General features: G+C 35.2%; 2 protein-coding genes across 2 annotated transcripts in view; one reads left to right on the top strand and one right to left on the bottom strand.

Moving 5' to 3' along the window:
- Positions 1-18,586, bottom strand: part of LOC117987946 (lysophospholipid acyltransferase 7-like) — a 300,396-nt gene that overhangs the window by 87,232 nt on the left and 194,578 nt on the right. The gene's annotated exons all lie outside the window — the stretch shown is intronic.
- On the top strand, positions 185-12,780 carry LOC117987723 (inositol polyphosphate 5-phosphatase E-like). Its single transcript, XM_034974763.2, has 14 exons — positions 185-386; positions 1,373-1,503; positions 2,173-2,302; positions 3,033-3,168; positions 3,719-4,390; positions 4,800-4,919; positions 5,660-5,788; positions 7,249-7,406; positions 8,171-8,443; positions 8,628-8,728; positions 8,991-9,116; positions 9,964-10,081; positions 10,885-11,023; positions 11,698-12,780. Exons 1-14 carry the CDS (start codon positions 332-334, stop codon positions 11,810-11,812), a joined length of 2,403 nt encoding a protein of 800 aa, XP_034830654.2. The 5' UTR covers positions 185-331; the 3' UTR covers positions 11,813-12,780.

Below are 18,586 nucleotides of genomic sequence, written 5' to 3'. Positions count from 1 at the left end.
ATATTATCCTATGTCACTCTCCAGGTTTTTAAGGGTACTGATATTATTGTTACTTTTGTGAAACCTGTACTGTAACGGAATTAATATAAATATAAAAATATCTAAATACTTAAGAACTTTTGTCGGAACTCTGTGTGTGTGCATATTTACAGAGATTATTATAGCCAATTGGCACTGTGATTCACGAAACTTATTAGCGTAATCAATAATTTGATAAGATATAGATTTTAGTGGCAGTCTTAGATAGTGAACTGAAAGCATTCATATTGTATTCGTAGATTCCGTGATAAGAGTAGGTACTCATTAATTGTTTATGTGAAGTGCAAAGAAAATGTATACGAAAATATTGTTCCTGCTATTAGCTTGTGTTGTTGGGCAATCTGCAGGTAGGAATTTAAGTCTCCCGCTTAGTATAGAATGTATAGCTACCCTATAGCGTAGGTTATCTAGTTCCTAGTTCCTCCTCGAATATCACTGCACAGGATTGCTCTACTTTATTTCCGTTTAGATAGCACTCTCTATTATTTCCTACCTACCTAATAAATAATAATTATTATTATTGTTGTCTCTAACTCAATTTTTCTGAACTGCAACTAGTACCTATAGTACGCGACGGCAATCGGGGTGGGTACACCCCGCACACCCACACTTTGCCTTCCCCGATTGCCTTCTCGACCTGTCGCATTTCATAGGTAGTATAATAATTTTATTAAGTTATATTATGTTAAACTAATAAATAAACGAATAAATATAATTAAAATCCCTGAAATATATTTTGATTGCGCTATTCTACATTGTTAATTTGATTTGGACATAACATAATAATCTTTTTACGCCGAACCCTTTGACTCAGCTTAGTTATATGTACTATACTACTATATAATAATACAGAGTATCATCCTTGTAAAAATAGCGCTTAACTCAGCTTTATGAATATACTTGAGTAACCAGTCTCTTTTCCCTAAAACCCTAGGACATAGGTAAGTAAGTTTTCGAGCATCGGTAAAGAAATTATTTACTGAAGTTGGTCTAAAATGGTATCATCTAAACCCATCGCCAGCCCTCTACTTGGCATGGGTTTCCTCTCAGAATGAGGATTTAGGCCATAGTCCACCACGCTGTCTAAGTGCAGATTGACAGACTTCGAAGAAGTTCGCCAGGGCAGCTAGTTACCTAATAATATCATAATTATGCATAGGCGTGATAGCCTAGTGGTTCAGACATCCGCCTCCTATTTGTGAAGTCAGGGGCTCGATCCCGGGCACGCAACGCCCAGACGGACAGACAAACAGACAACGAAGTGATCCTATAAGGAATCCTTTTTCCTGTTGAGGTACGGAGTCCTAAAATGCTAATTTTATGCACTCTATAGGCACATTCCGATGTTACGCATGCGGGTTCTCGTCCGTCGACACCGACACGTCCTGCTTGGTGATAACAAACACTACACGGAGAGTGGACTGTCGATACAAATATTGCACAATCATGCGACAGGAGTTCGTCGTAAGTTTCTTTTTTTTTTTGATAAGTTGTGAAGGTCCAATTTATTAAAGTTTTAAGTCGCTGATCGTTGCTCCGTGTTAGGGACGATATGCAGAGAAACTTTCAGCTTTTATAAAATAACAAAGGTCTGGCCCTCCCTCCCGACTCGCTCCCGGGCTCTCGATATTTAGATAGCTAAGTAGGTACCTACACGTGCGAAAATTAAACTTTTACTCGTAGTACCTACCTACCTAACTACATGCCTACCTACATTCATTCTTTCCATTTGGGCGAAGCTAATAAGTTGGTAAATGCTTGGATTGCTTGGAAAATTTTGGATGGTACCTACCTAGTACCTACCTAGTCGAACACCGACGTTAATTTCTTTTGAGCGTCTGGCGAAACTTTAGTTGCGCATTTGCTAATAAAACTATGGCATGCTATCTTACGAGTATTTCTGAATCCTGATGTCAAGAGTTAGGTAGGTAACTCTACTAACCTAGCGGAAATATCTACGAACCTCGCTGGAATGCGCTTCCCCGCAACTCGCCCGTTTTCGTCTATCCAGCACCGGTGCCAACGCGAGCGCGTTGCATGACGTCACTATAAGCCAGGTTCGCAGATATTTCGGCCGGGTTATACGAAACTCTACCGTTCGATATCACGCACTTGACCAATTTTAATTTGTAGGACCCCACTGGTGTTGTGGCCAGTTTCATTCGTGGTTGTGAAGATGTGCCAGATTACCTCAATCATGATGTGACGGACACTACATTTCGAACGTATTATCGAGCTTGCACTAATGATCTCTGTAATATTGGTAAGTGTACCTACCTATCTAAATACCTAAACTCAGCATTTTATAACTAAACTAAACTAAATGATTCCCGCGACTACGTCCGCGTGGATTTAAGTTTTAAAAAATCCAATGGGAACTCTTTGATTTTCCGGGATAAAAAGCCTATGTCTTTCCTCGGGATGTAAGCTATCGCTGCACCAAATTTCGTCAAGATCGTTTGACCGGATGGGCCGTGAAAGGCTAGCAGACAGACAGACAGACACACTTTCGCATTTATAATATTCGTACCTATGGTCCCTATGGATATTGTTTAGGATAAGTAAATTACTAAAATTAAAATATAGTGAAGTAAAGGTAGGTAGGTAAGGAACCTACCTAACGTTAAGTTCAGGGAGTCGAGTTAGCATAGGAGCTAGTCTCTCTCTTAGTGAAGCCATGAACAACGAAGCCACACGAGTAAAATTACTCATGTGACGAAGCGCCCCGAAATATTTCTATGGTACCTAGGTACATAGTTAGATACCTACCTACCTACACATAATACCTACCTGAACCTTAACCATTTGGTACCCGGCAAGATATATTGTACATCGACCTTTAGAAAGAGATAGCGGTTTCGTAGAGCGCTGTCCCTATCGAATGACAGAGACAACGCCCTACAAAGCCGAAATCTCATTTTAAATCGGTTAGTAGGTAAGTAGGTATTGTGTAGTTATTTTTTCACATTTTTAAGCCTAACTTTACCAAACAGGTGACGGCATACAGTCAGTGGTAGGCGGAAATTTGTCGCCAAATCCACCGTTCACAGGACTAAATCTACTTGTACCGGGGACCGGCAGCGCAACTTCAAGACACACTAGTTTACTTATTTTATTATCTGTCACATTGTGTATAATTTACGCCCAAATATAACTTTTTTGACATAAAATGCCTGCCTACGTTTAACTTGCCTTTTAAGTGGTACCTACGTCCTATTGCCAGTACCTATTAAAATGATGGTAATTGCAATCTATCAGCTAGGACTGAGACAGGAAGCTAAAGGACAATAGTTGCTGCTGGTGTCTAAGTTTGTAGACCACCTAATGAGGCCTAATGTAAACTTGTCCACAACATAAAGTTGCCATAGTAACTAATTTAATGCAAACAAAAACAATACCTAACTACATTCATGTATAATATCTACACCTAACTATTGTGTTTTATTACAATTTTATAATATTTTAAAATTAATGATCAATGATCATATTGATCAATAAGAGTGTGACTATTGAACTATTGAACGTATCTCTTTCCAGCTGATGTCAATTTGATTTTGGCAATTGGCAGTTCAGAAAATCACAGAGTACATTATAGCAGAAAATGACAAAATGACACAAAGAAATATTATAGGTTATGTTGTCTATATTTAGTAAAAATGTAATTAGTAACTTAAATTAGTCATTATAGTGGTTTTAAACCAAACATGACAACGTCACCCACCAGAACCAAGCAAAAATTATCCCTACGGAAACGTTTGTTCGTGAAGAAATCTCCCAAAGTTGGCTGCTATGTCGATACAGATTCCAATGAAGAATTTGGCCAGTCCCACTCACGCCCTATGTCCCCAGCTGATCCTTTTATAGCACAAAGTGCATACTATTCCGAGGCATGCGTGGATAATAGTCATCATGGTCAAAATTCAAATAGTGAACATGTTAGTGATGGTTCCAATCGAAACTATAACGACGATGAAAATAACCATAAGTGTTGCAAAACATTCTTCAGGAGATCTCGACCGAAAAGTTTAATGGAGCCTCAATCTTCTAAAGAAGGTTCAGTATCAAGGCCAAGTAGTCCAGTGAATAATTCCAGTAATAATAGTTTAAGCGATCACACAGTGTCTCAAACAAAAAGTGAGGAGATCCCTAAAGTAACTGTAAATTTCCCTAAAAGTGATGAAACAAAAAAATATTTTGAACATTCAGGTTCATTTGAAGGTATTAAACCAAAGAGTAAGTTATTTGTTAAGAGGCTGTCTGCAGATCATTTGATAACCAATGATACAAAACCCTTGTACCACTCATCGTCTCCAGAGAGTGACAGAAGCAGTTCATTAGATCGTAAGAGAAGGTATGCTAATTTGTTTTTTAAAGATTATAGCTACTTAATATGCCAATGAATTCAAGGTTGTAGCATATTACTATGGGATTTAAGAAAATTTGGTGTGGAAGAAAAACAACTTATTGGCTCAATAGATTAATTTTTGCAATTAAACGTAACATAAACCAACAATTACTGTAATTTTTTTAGTTATCAATTCAAATTATGTGTTCCTTGTGCCCTTTCGGTACATTATCTCACATTAATTGCTCTCTTGCATCATGACATCATCAGTATCAAGTTCAGTTCACAGCTATGCTGGTGGTGCTATAATCTATCATATCCTATGCAATGTTCCCATGCATAATGTGCTACAACCTCAAACTACATGTCATGTAATGTTAATGTACCGTCCATGTATACCATGTCATTCAATTAGGAGCAAGTCAACAGTCACCCGGTCAGCTTCTCGCGCAGGGAGCACTGACAGCTTGGCTCGCAATTCCCTGCTTGCTGCACAGGTGCTGAGGCTTATACCAACACAGGAGGCAAGACAGAGGTATGGTCAACTATACCCTGATCAAATTTACTAACTTTAATTGGGACTGGACTGAGTGTATTGGATTGGTGCATAAGTTCTTTAGTTTTTAATACATTATCAAGTTCACCATCTTCTTTAGTTGGAGGTGTTTTTCTTTGATGTTGGTAGTTACCACTAAGCTTTTATTTATTTTCTGTTGCTAAGGACCCCAAATTACTTAATGACTAATTAAATTTCCTTCTTGTAATAAATATCTCTGCCCTTATAAAAAAAACAAACAACACAAAAAGCAAACAAATTTATGCACCAATCTAATAGATTCTTTCAATAAGGATTATGGAGAGTATTAGGTACTCATCTGGCAAAAAATTTACCTGTTAACTGGTCATTGTATACAGATCATAACAATCTGGCTAACTAGGATTTAAGCAACCTTTGCTTTGGAGCATTGCTTTTGTGTCATTTTAGCTATCAACCAGTTAAAATTTACTGAAATGTTGTTTGTTCACATTTAACTATAGGTACTAAAAGTAATTACTTAAAATTAAAAAAATTATGACTAACCAAACTAAAAAAGCTTAAATTGAGGATTTCATTTTTCTTTCATTAATTTTAGAACTTGGTTATTAATTTAGAATTTAGATCTAAATGGATGAGGCATTAGTTATGGCACCAAATAGACAAAATTTATCAGAGAACTGCATGTAATGCTGCATCAATAATTTATGTATAAATTCTTAATTGAATTCTTCTTTTAGGAACTATTTGTATGGAAGGTTGGCATCACATTCACTGTTAGGTGCAGCTGAATTAGAACATGTTTTCCCTGATAGAGAAGTGAGGATATTCATTGGTACGTGGAATATGAATGGGCAAGCACCACCAAGGTATTAAATTTCTAACACTACCAATTTTTAATCTTTTACAGCTTTTTGAACTCAGAATGATAGTATAACTAATATTGCTTCTTTACTTTTTTATTTTTTAGTGTCTACTTCATACTCATAAAAATAAAACAGCAATAGGCTACTTGACTCATATCTAATTTCGTCCAATAAATGATTATTTATTATAGTATTTTGCTTAAGACAACGAAATATATCAATAACAATTATTAAAAACGCAGGATGGATATATAAATCCAATTTAAAAAAATACAGTTTTTATTTTTATTTGAAACGCAGAAAACGCTGTCAGCCATGATGTGACGTCATTAAATATGTAAACAAAGAAATGTCATCCCTATGTCACGCGGGGACTAACGTAGTATCCATATATATAAAATTTAGAGTCCTGACTAACTTATATATCAACGCACAGCCTAAACAGCTGGTCCTAGATACATGAAATTTGGTGGGTGTGTTCTTTGTAGGTAAAGAGAAGGTATCCACTAGGAAAGGATTTTTTGAAATTCCACCCCTGAGTGGGTTAAATGGAGGTTTGAAATTTATGAAGTCCACGCGGGCAAAGTCACGTGCATAAGCTAGTTTTTATATATTTCTAAAAACTCATAGTAAACGTAAAAAAATATCGTTTTCTCTTTATAAATTGAATAAGTTATTAAGTAAGACTTACAACAAAGTGATCTTTGCAAAAATAAATTTGGGTTGAAGTCGTTAGTCATATAGGATCCCTTTAAGCAAGTCTTTGCGTGTTACGTATATTTATTTCACTGGGCACTCTAATCCACAACTTTCCTGTGGTCTTTATCGATGCGTTTTTTACTTTCTCGGATGATACAATAACGATAGTGCATGACGTCAGAGCACAGATAATCTATCGGCCAAACATGGCCGACCAGTGTTTTCACCTGTCTAAGAAAAATATATTTTTAAATTAAAGTTTTACGGTTATTAGGGCGCAAAAAAATATAGTGTTAATTTTTTTGATATAATAGGACAAATATTAACCATTTAAGACCAACTTAAAAAAAGTGTCAAGTAGCCTATTAATAAATTATCCTCTTATTTTACTTAATAATATCTTATGATTAATTTTGGGGTAAAAAATCCCACACAGCCAGTGTTTGACCAGCAGTCTTACATGCTTACGAAGCACAGCAGCCCAGATTACTTGGCTGGTGTGCTTCACAATTACATTACACATAGGTCACATACAGGTTGATTATTAATTTTGGCCATAACACCAAAATTAATAATCAACCTGTATATAATTTGTCAATAAGTTACTACAGCAACAGATTAAAAATAGATCAGATTGAGAAAGATCATACAGTTTTTGACAAATAACAATGTTGCTAAGTGACTAATCGACAGACTGATAGATTGATTAATAGTGTCGGAAAATAAGAATTATAACTCCATATAAAAATTTGTATTTTTTTTAGGGAGCTGGCGGATTTTATTTTTCCCAACCAAGTGGAACATGTCCCAGACATTTTCGCCATTGGCACGCAAGAGTCATACTCTGAAAGGACTGAATGGGAAATAACTATACAAGAGGTTTTGGGTCCATCACATTTACTGCTACATTCTTATTACTTAGGTGATAATCTTTTCTTATCTATGTGTAAATAAACAACAATTGCCGTAGGAAAAATCATCACTTGACAACAGCTCCACAGATTTGACTGATTTTTTGTTGTGCTCGTAATTGTCAAGCCAAGATTTGTATGATAGAAAATTTTAAGGAAATCCATCAGAAATGTCGAAAATTTGTATCGTATTTTTTATGAAAATCTCTTTCATTAATAAATTGCACCCGTGTGAAGTGGTGGGTTGCTAGTAAAATTTATTTTTTAAAGAAGAACACAATATTCCTGTGCCACGAAAATAAAGTATGTTTTTTATTTCATACAAATATGCATATTGGTTTTAAGAATTTTCCTGTATTTTATGATGGCATCATAAAATGGTATAGTAAAAGAATGGTGTATGTTGGGTTACATCTTTTTTATTCCATTACAAGCTAGCCCTAGACTGTGAGCTCACCTGGTGGTAAGTGATGATGCAGTCTAAGGTGGAACTTGGAAGCGGGCTAACTTGGAAGAGGTATGACAGTTTTTTATTAAACCCATACCCAGTGGCGTGCATAGGGTTTGCAGCAAAAGAAAGCAGTTTTTAAATAGGAACTTATTTACAAGCAGGTCCAAAAGGAAAATAAGCATTAATCCATTATGCGTTAGGTAAGCAGTGATTGAATGCCTCTATAAACTGCACTCCACTGCCCATACCCCTTATCCCTTATCGTACCGGAATGCTAGCACGTTTTTGCCGCCAAGTCTATTCGTATTGTCAAATTTGTTCCAGGTACAATTCACTTAACAATTTTCATACGAAGGGACCTCATCTGGTTCTGTTCATTACCAGAAGATGCAAGTCTGTCTGTCCGTCCGGGAACTGCGTTTCGAACTAAAGGGGCCGTGGCAATATCCTTCGCGTTATTCGGTTCTACGTTTCTATTTGTTACTGCCCATTTGACCGCTCATCAAGAGAAAGTTAAGGAGAGACTGTCGGATATCAAAAGGATAATACGGTCTATTGATTTGCCGAAAAATTTGCCGTGCAGGCATAGAAGTAAAGGTTGGTTCATCTTGATAAATTTTTATTTTATTGCAAGTTAACATGTCTCAGTTGGTGCTTCCATCTTAAACTGACCCATACGAAAAGGGTGTGGCAGCTTATTTTGTTCTGTTTCTTAGTTGCAGGGAAATGAGAATATCAGTGAAATTTCTCATGTCTTATTTCATCAAGGTATTTTTTACAGATGTCACAAGCAATTTCGACTATGTGTTCTGGTGTGGTGACCTAAACTTTAGATTGGGTGAACCGAGAGCAGCGGTTTTGAGATGGATAGAACAAACAAAAGTAAGTAAAGCCATTATTTTCTTTTCTTTTTCTTAATATATATATGAAAAGGTGACTGACTGACTGATAGATCTATTAACGCACAGCTCAAACTACTGGACGTATCAGGCTGAAAGGTATGCAGATAGCTATTATGACGTAGACATCCGCTTAAAAAAGATTTTTGGTTCTACTCATAAGGGGGTAAAATAGGGGTTAGAAATTTGTGTAGTCCACGCAAATGCGGGCATTAATTAATAATTACCTTTTGTTTTGTTTACAGTTTCCTTTACCTGCACATTTACCTCACGGGCTTCTGCACGCAGACCAACTGACCGTAGTTCTGGAAGACGGAGCCGCTTTCAGGGATTTCCGAGAAGCGCCCATCACTTTCCCTCCTACTTATAAGGTAAGCTCTTATCTGGGAACCCTCTGCATTACTTCCCCAATAGAACTGCTACCATTATGTTATTAATGAAAAGGAGTCACGATCCTGAGCAAAGAGGAATCCCGACCCATATTATTATAAATGCGAAAGTGTTAGTTTGTTTGTTGGTTTGTCCTTCAATCACGGCGCAACAGAGCTATGGATCGACGTGATTTTTTGCATAAGCATAGTTGAGGACCTAGAGAACGACATAGGCTACTTTTTACCCCGGAAAAACAAACGGTTCCCGCGGAATAACATGCCATCTTTTACGCATTTGTCTTTCAATAACGCCGCAACGGAGCTGTGAATCGACGTGGTTTTTTGCATGGGTACAGTAAATAGTTCAGGACCTGGGGAGTGTGAAATAGGCTACTTTTTATCCCAGATAAATAAACAATCTCCGCCTGATAGTATGATATCTTTTACACATTTGTCGTTCAATAACGCCGTAACAGAGCAACGGATTGACGTCATTTTACGAACGAAAGCAAGCGTGGCGGGGTACTGCTGTGTTCAGAGGAGGGGGTTTTGTAACGTATCGCTTTAATTGATCGCCGCTTCCGCAACTCCACTCCGCTTGAATGGACAGGCAATAGAAATGGAAAGATGTTTATTCAAATAAAATTTTATAAGTGCTTTTATTTGTGAAAAGAATCTAAGACGCACTGGTACTGGTGATAGCTTTGTTTGCGCTGCCACTTCAGCTATCATTAAGTGCCGTACGCGTAACGGAATAATTTATTTGTCGAACACACAATCTACGCTACTGTCTTCCTATTTACTTATTTATAACAATATTATTTACTTAACAAATAATTATTTGCAGTATGACCCAGGAAGTCAACAGTTTGATACGTCCAGTAAACAGAGGGCGCCGGCGTATACGGATCGAATACTATACAAGGCTAGATCTATGGGCCCCAATTCGACGTCTGCATTTGCAGGTAAACACACTTTTTATACTTTTCATAAGTTTCCCAGTTCCCTAGCACCACAGTTCGCGACAGTGGCGCTCACCGTAAGCAATTTCACCCTCACCACCTGGATGTCTGGTGCAATTCGACCACCAGATCGTTCTTTTCACGCACATGCAAACTGTGGTATCAACTATCAACTTATCAATTTAAAAAAAAAAAACTCCCTTCGCGGTGTTCCCACTAGATTAAAACATGGGGGTTTGACTATATTAAAAAAATCTCCTTTGTTAGTTTTAAGTGTAATAACCATTTTTAATTATCTATTAAACTAAAAAAAGTACGTCATTATGATGTGACGTCACATTCCAGTATTTCATAGAATCTCGCATACAAAGCGCGCGTTTTGACGTTTTAAATAAATAAATAAATAAAAATCTTTTTTATTCGTATAAACTTTTACAAGTACTTACGAATAGTCGGATGCATCTACCACTGGTTCGGAATGCCTTTTGATAAAAAGTCACTGATTTGACTAGTTGTTAAATACCGTATTATTAATATTCACCACAGAGAAGGTACTATGTACAGTCCGTTCACTATAACTTTTCCCCTGACGTCATATTGGCACCATTGCTTTGTTTGCTTTATACATTAGAGCTTAGGGTTTATTGTTGTGTGATTTGCAATGGTGCCAAATATAACGTCAGAGGTAAAATAACTGTGAACGGACTGTACATGAGGTGTTCGCGGAGTAGTGTTGCTAAATTTGGAATTTCATTTCATGAAATTCTGGTCTACCTATAGAAGTCGTCATTATATAATACTTGTAGGGTTAAGGCGAATGGCTAGTACTTCCACTCCATCGGGTTTGAAGTGCATCGCGTACAACTCTGTGCAGTCTGTGGTGACGAGCGACCACAAGCCGGTGTGGGCGCTGTTCTCTGCGGCGCTACGCCCTGGTACTGATATGTAAGTTTGACCTCATTAAGTAAGTTCATTTTTGCCGATCTTTAGGGTTTCGTATCTCCAGAGAAACGAAGGAACCCTTATAGGATCACTTCGTTGCCTTTTTATCTGTCTATATGTTAAGACCCGTCAAGGGATCAAAACCTATAGGGCACTTTCCGTTGATCTAGAATCATGTAAGGCAGGTAGCACTGTCTTAAAGGGAAATATCCGAAAACCGACCTTCGACCGAAAAACATCAATCTTTAGAATGAGATTTCGGCTTTGTAGGGCGTTGTCTCTGTCACTCATACCTATGTGACGTTTTGTCTTCCTCAACGACAGAGACAACGCTCTACGAAACCGCTATTTGTTTCTAAAGGTCGATGTACAATATCTCCTGCCGGGTACTGTATATACTTGTGCACTATATACATATCTCTTAATAGTTGAGACGCTGAGATTACCATGTAAGGCTTAATTTATATTAGAACTTAGAAGGTAATGTAAAGCACAAATTTTTACCAAGAAAGAAAATTTCCGCCAAGTCGCGGAAAATCGGGCGCGTTCCGGCGAATTTTTCATTTGGGCAAGAAATTGGTGTTTTACGTGGTGAAGATAAAAGTCAATATGCTTTATAATATTTTAGAAATTCGTGTCCACTTCCTTTCAATGTAAATTGAGCTCAATACTTTCAGAGTCCCCCTGGCGGCCGGTTTGTTCAACAGAGAAGTTTACTTGGAAGGGATCAAACGACGACGCGCGCTTTTAGATCACGCGCCCGGTACATCTGCTGTATGTAGTGTACAATAATGCTTACTAAATATTATGTGTATTGTGTTTACATTGAGAGCCTTTTCCTTTGAGAAAATATACAATACAGTATTATAAATCAAACACAAGAGCCACAATGCACGAAACATCCACGTTTTTGAAGTACAGTTCGACAAGGCTATCTTGGCGCGTGGCCAAAATCGGAACTATAACGTTGCCGTGAAGTGTTCCCTTTGTTCTTGTTTAAATATTCTAAGCCTTTGTTCTCCAAAAGCGCCCTCCTGTCAATGTCATTCAAGTGCCAAGAGAGCCTTGTCGCACTGTAATAGGTATGTCTTTAGGCGCGTACATATTAAACCCTATTCGCGGAAAAAGTTAGTATAGCGCTCTCTCTGTTACGTAATCCCATGCAAATGACAGAGGCAAAAATCTCAGTAGGCGTTAACCATTTTGATTCACCAACCAATCGCAAACCTGTTTTAAATAAAACATTCGAAATTCAATTCAAATATGTTTTTAAAAAATATTCGAAAGCAATTAGAAAACATAGTTTCGTTTGTGATTGGTAGGTGACGCAAAATGGTTAGCGCCCAATGAGATTTTTGTCTTTATCATTTGTATGGGATTACGTAACAGAGAGAGTGCTATACCTACTAACTTATTTCTGCGGATAGAGTAGAATATTGAACCTTTCACACAGCTAAAACTGTTTACTTTTTTACAGTACGAACACGTATGAATAGTTCTATATTCAAAATATGCGTCACTACGTATTCGATAAGATTTATCCCGCTAAAAACGTGCGTTGTTAATTGCGTTTGAACGGAGTCGGAGGTGCAAGCGATACTAACGTATGGCTGTGGCGAGTGGCCCTTTTGCGCTGGCCCTATAGAAACTAATCCCATATTGTATAGTCCGTACAAAATGACTTCTCACGCGCTATTTTAACTCTATAGGTTAACTGTCATGTCAAAAGTTCGGTTCACCTTTGTCAAAAGAACGACTTCAGTCCTTATTTTAAATAAGGACTGAAGTCGTTCTTTTGACATGAAACACATAAATTTAAAATGGCGCGTGAGAAGTAATTTTTACGCATTAAAAATTCATGGTGATACTAGTACCAAAAGATATGGTTTTTAAAAAAATACTAAAACTAACTTAACTCAAAAATAGTACTTAATGAACCTAAGTTATTCATCGTAGGTTAAAAAATATTTTATGACTTTCAGCCTTCTTTTTCTTTGAAGATCTAACATTAACTTTATCGACAGAAAGGGTAATAAAGGTAAATTTTTAGTCAATTAGAGTCATTCCCGAAAATAATAATGTTTATTTTTTATTTACTATTATTATAGATAATAACTTTATGTATTTTTACACCAAAGAATATTATTTTTGTTAGGAAGTTATTTACAATTTGAAGATAGATTTTTGTTTATTTTAATTATTATATTATGTTTTTTACAATGTTAAGTTAAAATAATGGTAAGTATTTTGTCGTAAGTAAACACAATTGTAACTAAAACAGTCCTTTTCTATAGAAAACATCGTGAATTTCAGTCTTGTTTTAGTGCATTTTTGTTCTTTATTTTAGTTTTTGCGAAAAAATAACTAAAATCAGTCAATTTTAGTTAAATTTTATGTGTTCCATAGAAAAAAGTTATAATTGCGCTTTTGAATGTATTAGTTTCTTTGAAGTACCTACATCTATTTTTTTAATTATTAAGAAAATCTATAAAAACGACAAGTCTAGTCAAAATCTGAGTGTTTTAAACAAACAGTATTCAAGTTACATAGTTATTTAATTTTAAAACTATCATTAGATGTTAAGTTATCAATTTTATTAATTATTTGTAACTATATTGGCTTAGTCATCTTTATTATAGTTGGGCCATTACGAACGTGTGAACTTGGTCATAAATCATTTTTATCAGACCTCTCGCTCGCACTTACAGGGCTTATGCAACTGGAACCTGATGCTCTGGTGTTGTATGTAACAGTAAAAAAAGATTAGTCGATAGTAGGTTATAAGGAAACAATACAACATTAGCTACCAGCTACTTGCGTCCGAGGGGCATCCCTTTATCGATAACGACTTTTGCGGCATCTCACAACCCTATGATAGTAATGATTTATGACTCCGATCGCACGTTCATAATGGCTCAACCATAAAACCTTTTCCTTCACTAACGTATATAAAATAGGCAATGATTTAGGTTAAATATTGGGACCAATGTCTGATCCAACATTGGCTATCCATTTATGTGTTTAGGATTATGAAATATCGAAGTTTTGTGCCAACGTTGGTTACTCGCTTATAGCTTGTATATCTTTGATATTCCATCATTACTATTTACGCACAATCTCGTGTTTTAGTTTCATTTAAGTTAGTACAAAACTTTTTACATAGTTTTATATGAATAAAATATACACATAGATGATTATTAATTTTAGTGTAAACTGTATTATTTACTAGGACAACGCATTGTAAATAAAAATTACACAAATATTTCCCTCATTAAATGTAGATACTTAAAGTATATTGACAATTTTTGGTTGCATAACGCTGGCCATACACGATCAAGTTTACCGCTCAAGTTTGGAGCGGACTTGACTATTTTGTTTTCATAAATAACTTCCAATCCTTTTCAGTAAATTAAAAAAAACTGAATTTATAAAAGTCAAAGTTTTTTGTGACAAGCACACTCCAACTCATCATTCTTCTTTATTAGGCACTAGATGATGTCCGCGAAATCGTCCGCGTGGATTTAGGTTTTTTTGAAAATCCCGTGGGAATTCTTTAATTTTCCGGGATAAAAAGTAGCCTATGTCCTTCCCCGGGATGTAAGTTAACTCTGTACACAATTTTATCAAAATCGATTGAACTGTTAGGCCTTGAAAAGCTAGCAGACAGACAGACAGACACACTTTCGTATTTATAATTAGTATGGATGAGCGTCGTGAAGCGCAAGCCTGTCTCAGAATAAAAAAGTTTTACAAAGTTTTTAATTTTGGTTGTGTTAAATCATTGCGAGAATATTGTTGTGAGCTTAGTTAACATTTACATGTAAGTAAATAGCAGAAAGTTCTGTCCAGACTATGTAACATGTTATATAATTTTTGTGAAATAACACGTCCACATTGGAATAACATAACAAGTCCGTTGTGATTTACATAGTAAAGTAAAGTAATAAAGTAATATGGCGATGTCATATTTTATTATTATGTAACATGTTTCATAACATTAAATGTTATATCTATTTTAGTGTAGACCTTAGGATTTGAAAGGTAGGTCTACATTACATTGAAATATCTAGGTATGTCTACATTATAGTTTTTCCGTATTTAATTTTTGTTCATGCATAAATTAACGCGTGTTAGATGTTTACTTTAATTTTTAGCTTATGAAACAAAGAAAAGACATATTGCTTTTATTATCTTTAAGATAATAATTTGAAAAATACACACGGGACGTATTTAATTGTAGAGCTTATAAAAATATTTCATTAGATTTTAAAATGTAATTTTAGAATATTTTAAAAATGTACATTTGTAGCCGGTCGGAATTAAAATTTCTATTGCCAGCAAGGTTAATAAGCTTGTTGAAAAGAGTAATAAAACAGAGAAAGGGAACAAAGTAATGCACCACTCTAAAAAAAACAATCAGTGTAACTCAATGCCCAGTTCTTACGAAAATAAACCAGGGACTGACACAATTAAAATAAGTTGTGATTATCGCATTGCGATAATTGTAATTGTAGTTGTAATTAGCTGAATTTATGTCATTCTTGCTGCCAATAACGAGAGAGTGTCAACCAATCAGAGATGATTACAATCGTCCCATTGTAGCTGTCAAACATTGTTGTCAAACATGTGTTAGGCCCAATTTTAAAATATTGTTGACTGCTAAACCTTACACTGTTTCTACAATTACTGTAAAGAAAGAAAGAATAGAAAGATAGAAAATGAATTTATTCGATGGTAGTGTCACAAACAAACACAATACAATCGTACCTACTTGATAATATGTTTATCTGTGACACCACTTGGAATGGGTATACAGCTAATCCTTCTGCCCTGCATCATATGCACAAATGCGTATACGATGCAGGGCGCTAATTTTCAGCTGTGACCCGAGTAGTTGTAAAGTTGTATTTCTAATGCTGCCTTACTACGGTAAACCGTCTTGAGAAATGTTAACATTTCAATTCTAGGAGCTGTGATCGATGTTTGAACCTAGTCAATCTCTACGTAAATATTACGATATGAAATGCTGTAGAGTAGACAGTAGTGCGGGTAGTGACTTATGACGTCATTAAAAGTGAAATGTATGAAGGTGCAAACAAATTAGTGTGGTAGTGTACTTAAATGCAATCGGGTATAACCATCGACTAATCGCAATGTAGCCACCTCGGGAGCAATCGAGTAAATGTGTAAGCAACAGATGATCGATATCGTATTTTTGCCGATCAACTTACGTAGATACGTGTTCTTACAAACACATGTTCATTCAATCCTCCGATCTCTTTTTGAAGCATTACGACATAAGTACCACAAAAATACCACGCTTTTAAGTAGGAAAAAAATCATAGATTTAGCTAGGATGGTGACGGGCAGAGTCGTAAAAACGTATCTTTAATATTACTGTGCATATGTGTAGATAATATTATTATTTATTAATCTTCTAAAAGTACATGGAGATATTAAAAAGAATGCAAGATGCTTTTCAGTTTTCTTCCAGGCTTCGAGAACTCTAATTTTTTATTTAAGTACCTACTCTCGTCCATAATTAAATCAATCGTACGAGATTCTTACATTTTAATACCGATATTGTTGAAATATTGTAATATTACTTAGAGACCTCTAAAACATGGAATTGTTACTGAAATAGTGTCAATTGATAAAACCGATACTGTACTAGACGCACAGACTAGTCAAAATCCAAACATAATTATATGTACTTAATTAAAAATAAACTATAGTTAAAGTAGACTAAGATTATTATTAAACATCAGTATTCAATGTATTCAGGTATCTATATTATTTTTAAGCTTTATAATTTATTTATAAACACCACATCTCACTTTTTCTACATTCACATCACATCACTTTCACCTTTGTCACATCTCACTTTTTAATATACATATTTAGTTACCTATTAATATTGAAGGCTAGCCGCTAGATATAACGAAATTACATTAATACCCCATATTCGGGTACCCGAAACATGCTTTATGCTGGCAGCCGGCAGCCCTGACTGTAAAGCTTTGTTTTACCCAAATTCTGGGTAAGTAGTTTGAAATATATCACACCGTTTTACCTAACCGTAAAATTACTTAACCGATTTAAGCTTATAAGACGTACACCTAAGTACGTCTTATAAGCTTAAACCAGTAAAACCATAGACTTTATTATTGTCTTGTTCTAGACAATCAGCCAAGCCATTTTTGACTTTTATGTACTATGATGCTCGTATCGTAATTACTAAAACCTATATATTTCATTATACAGACGTAGTAAGCCAGATTGTCTTCCAGAAATATTGTAACAGTAACTTTAAGGAACATTTGCTATAATTTTATTGATAAAATGATACAGATATACTATGATAGTATATAGTTTCAGATGTCTGTTAAAAACCCGATACGCAATGAATAACATTGTAGGTTTAGTTTTTTTTTAAATTTTAGTGTCATTGGTAGAAATGCGTCACTTGTTAAAGGTAACAAAAGTCTACCTTTTGATATATTCTATCAGTACAATTATAGCAAAAACTATACATAACATACAATGTCGGTAAAAGCCTCAAGCCGACGTGACGTCTTAATCAAATTAGGGAGCTCCACTCCGTACCTAACCGTTATATCCTTGTGCCTTTTACCTTCATCCGCAAGTAATATACAGTATAAAACTATTTTTATTAGTAAATAAATGGTTCATTAGAGTAGTCGTATTTTAGAGGGCGAAAGAGCAAAATTAACTTCTGAGTTATTTTGTTCTATTTATATAAAGGTGCTCAAATACAGATTTTATATAACACTAGCCCCCATATAACATTTACCCCCTTAGGGGTTGAATTTTTAAAAATCTTTTCTTACTGGATGTCATTATAACTATATGCATGCCAAATTTCAGTCAGTCAGTCAGCTTTTCCTTTTATATACTAATTTAATATTAGATTTTAGAAAAAAATCATGAAAAATATCAGAACATTATTATAAATGGGGTTTGTTATAATATCAATTTCACATTATATAACAATACTGATATTACTAAATTTATTATATTGGAACTACAACATCCAACAAATTGCAACAAAATGTAACATTTATGTAAGAATAATCGTTATACATAGTAATAACTGCTGTGGTTGAGCACCAAAAGGATTTTTCAAAGAATTACTTATGAATCTGTTATAAGCTTAAGCTTTGAGGCTATATTATTTTAAGTGTTTGTTTTATAATTTTATGTCACTTTTTTTAATCCATTAAGCACAAATAATGGGGCCGATTCTCTAGTACACAATCTCTAAACTAAACTAAATAAACAGGTCTAAATCTAATGCTATCCTTTTCCGCAAGCAACATTATGAAAGGGATAGCAATAGATTTAGACGTGCCATTTTAGTTTAGTTTAGAGATTGTGTACAATGGAATTAGCCACAATTCCGTACATAATTAGGCACAATTGGACTATATATTATCAATTTATTAAAATAGTTTCATAGTAATATTTTTTTTCGTAAAATACATTTTGCTATCCATACTAAAAATCATAATTACTGATTAGTTAGCTATTATTATAGAGAGAATA

The sequence above is a fragment of the Maniola hyperantus genome, chromosome 13 (genome assembly GCF_902806685.2).
Source record: "Maniola hyperantus chromosome 13, iAphHyp1.2, whole genome shotgun sequence".
NCBI classification, from domain to species: Eukaryota; Metazoa; Arthropoda; class Insecta; order Lepidoptera; family Nymphalidae; genus Maniola; species Maniola hyperantus.
The sequence above is the reverse complement of the archived record's forward strand: the minus strand, read 5'-3'. Positions and strand labels throughout refer to the sequence as shown.

Coding starts and splice junctions, on each gene's coding strand:
- LOC117987723 (XM_034974763.2), top strand. CDS start 332: ATGTATACGAAAATATTGTTCCTGCTATTAGCTTGTGTTGTTGGGCAA. Junction 387..1,372: donor TGTTGTTGGGCAATCTGCAG/GTAGGAATTTAA, acceptor TGCACTCTATAG/GCACATTCCGATGTTACGCA. Junction 8,729..8,990: donor GATGGATAGAACAAACAAAA/GTAAGTAAAGCC, acceptor TTTTGTTTACAG/TTTCCTTTACCTGCACATTT.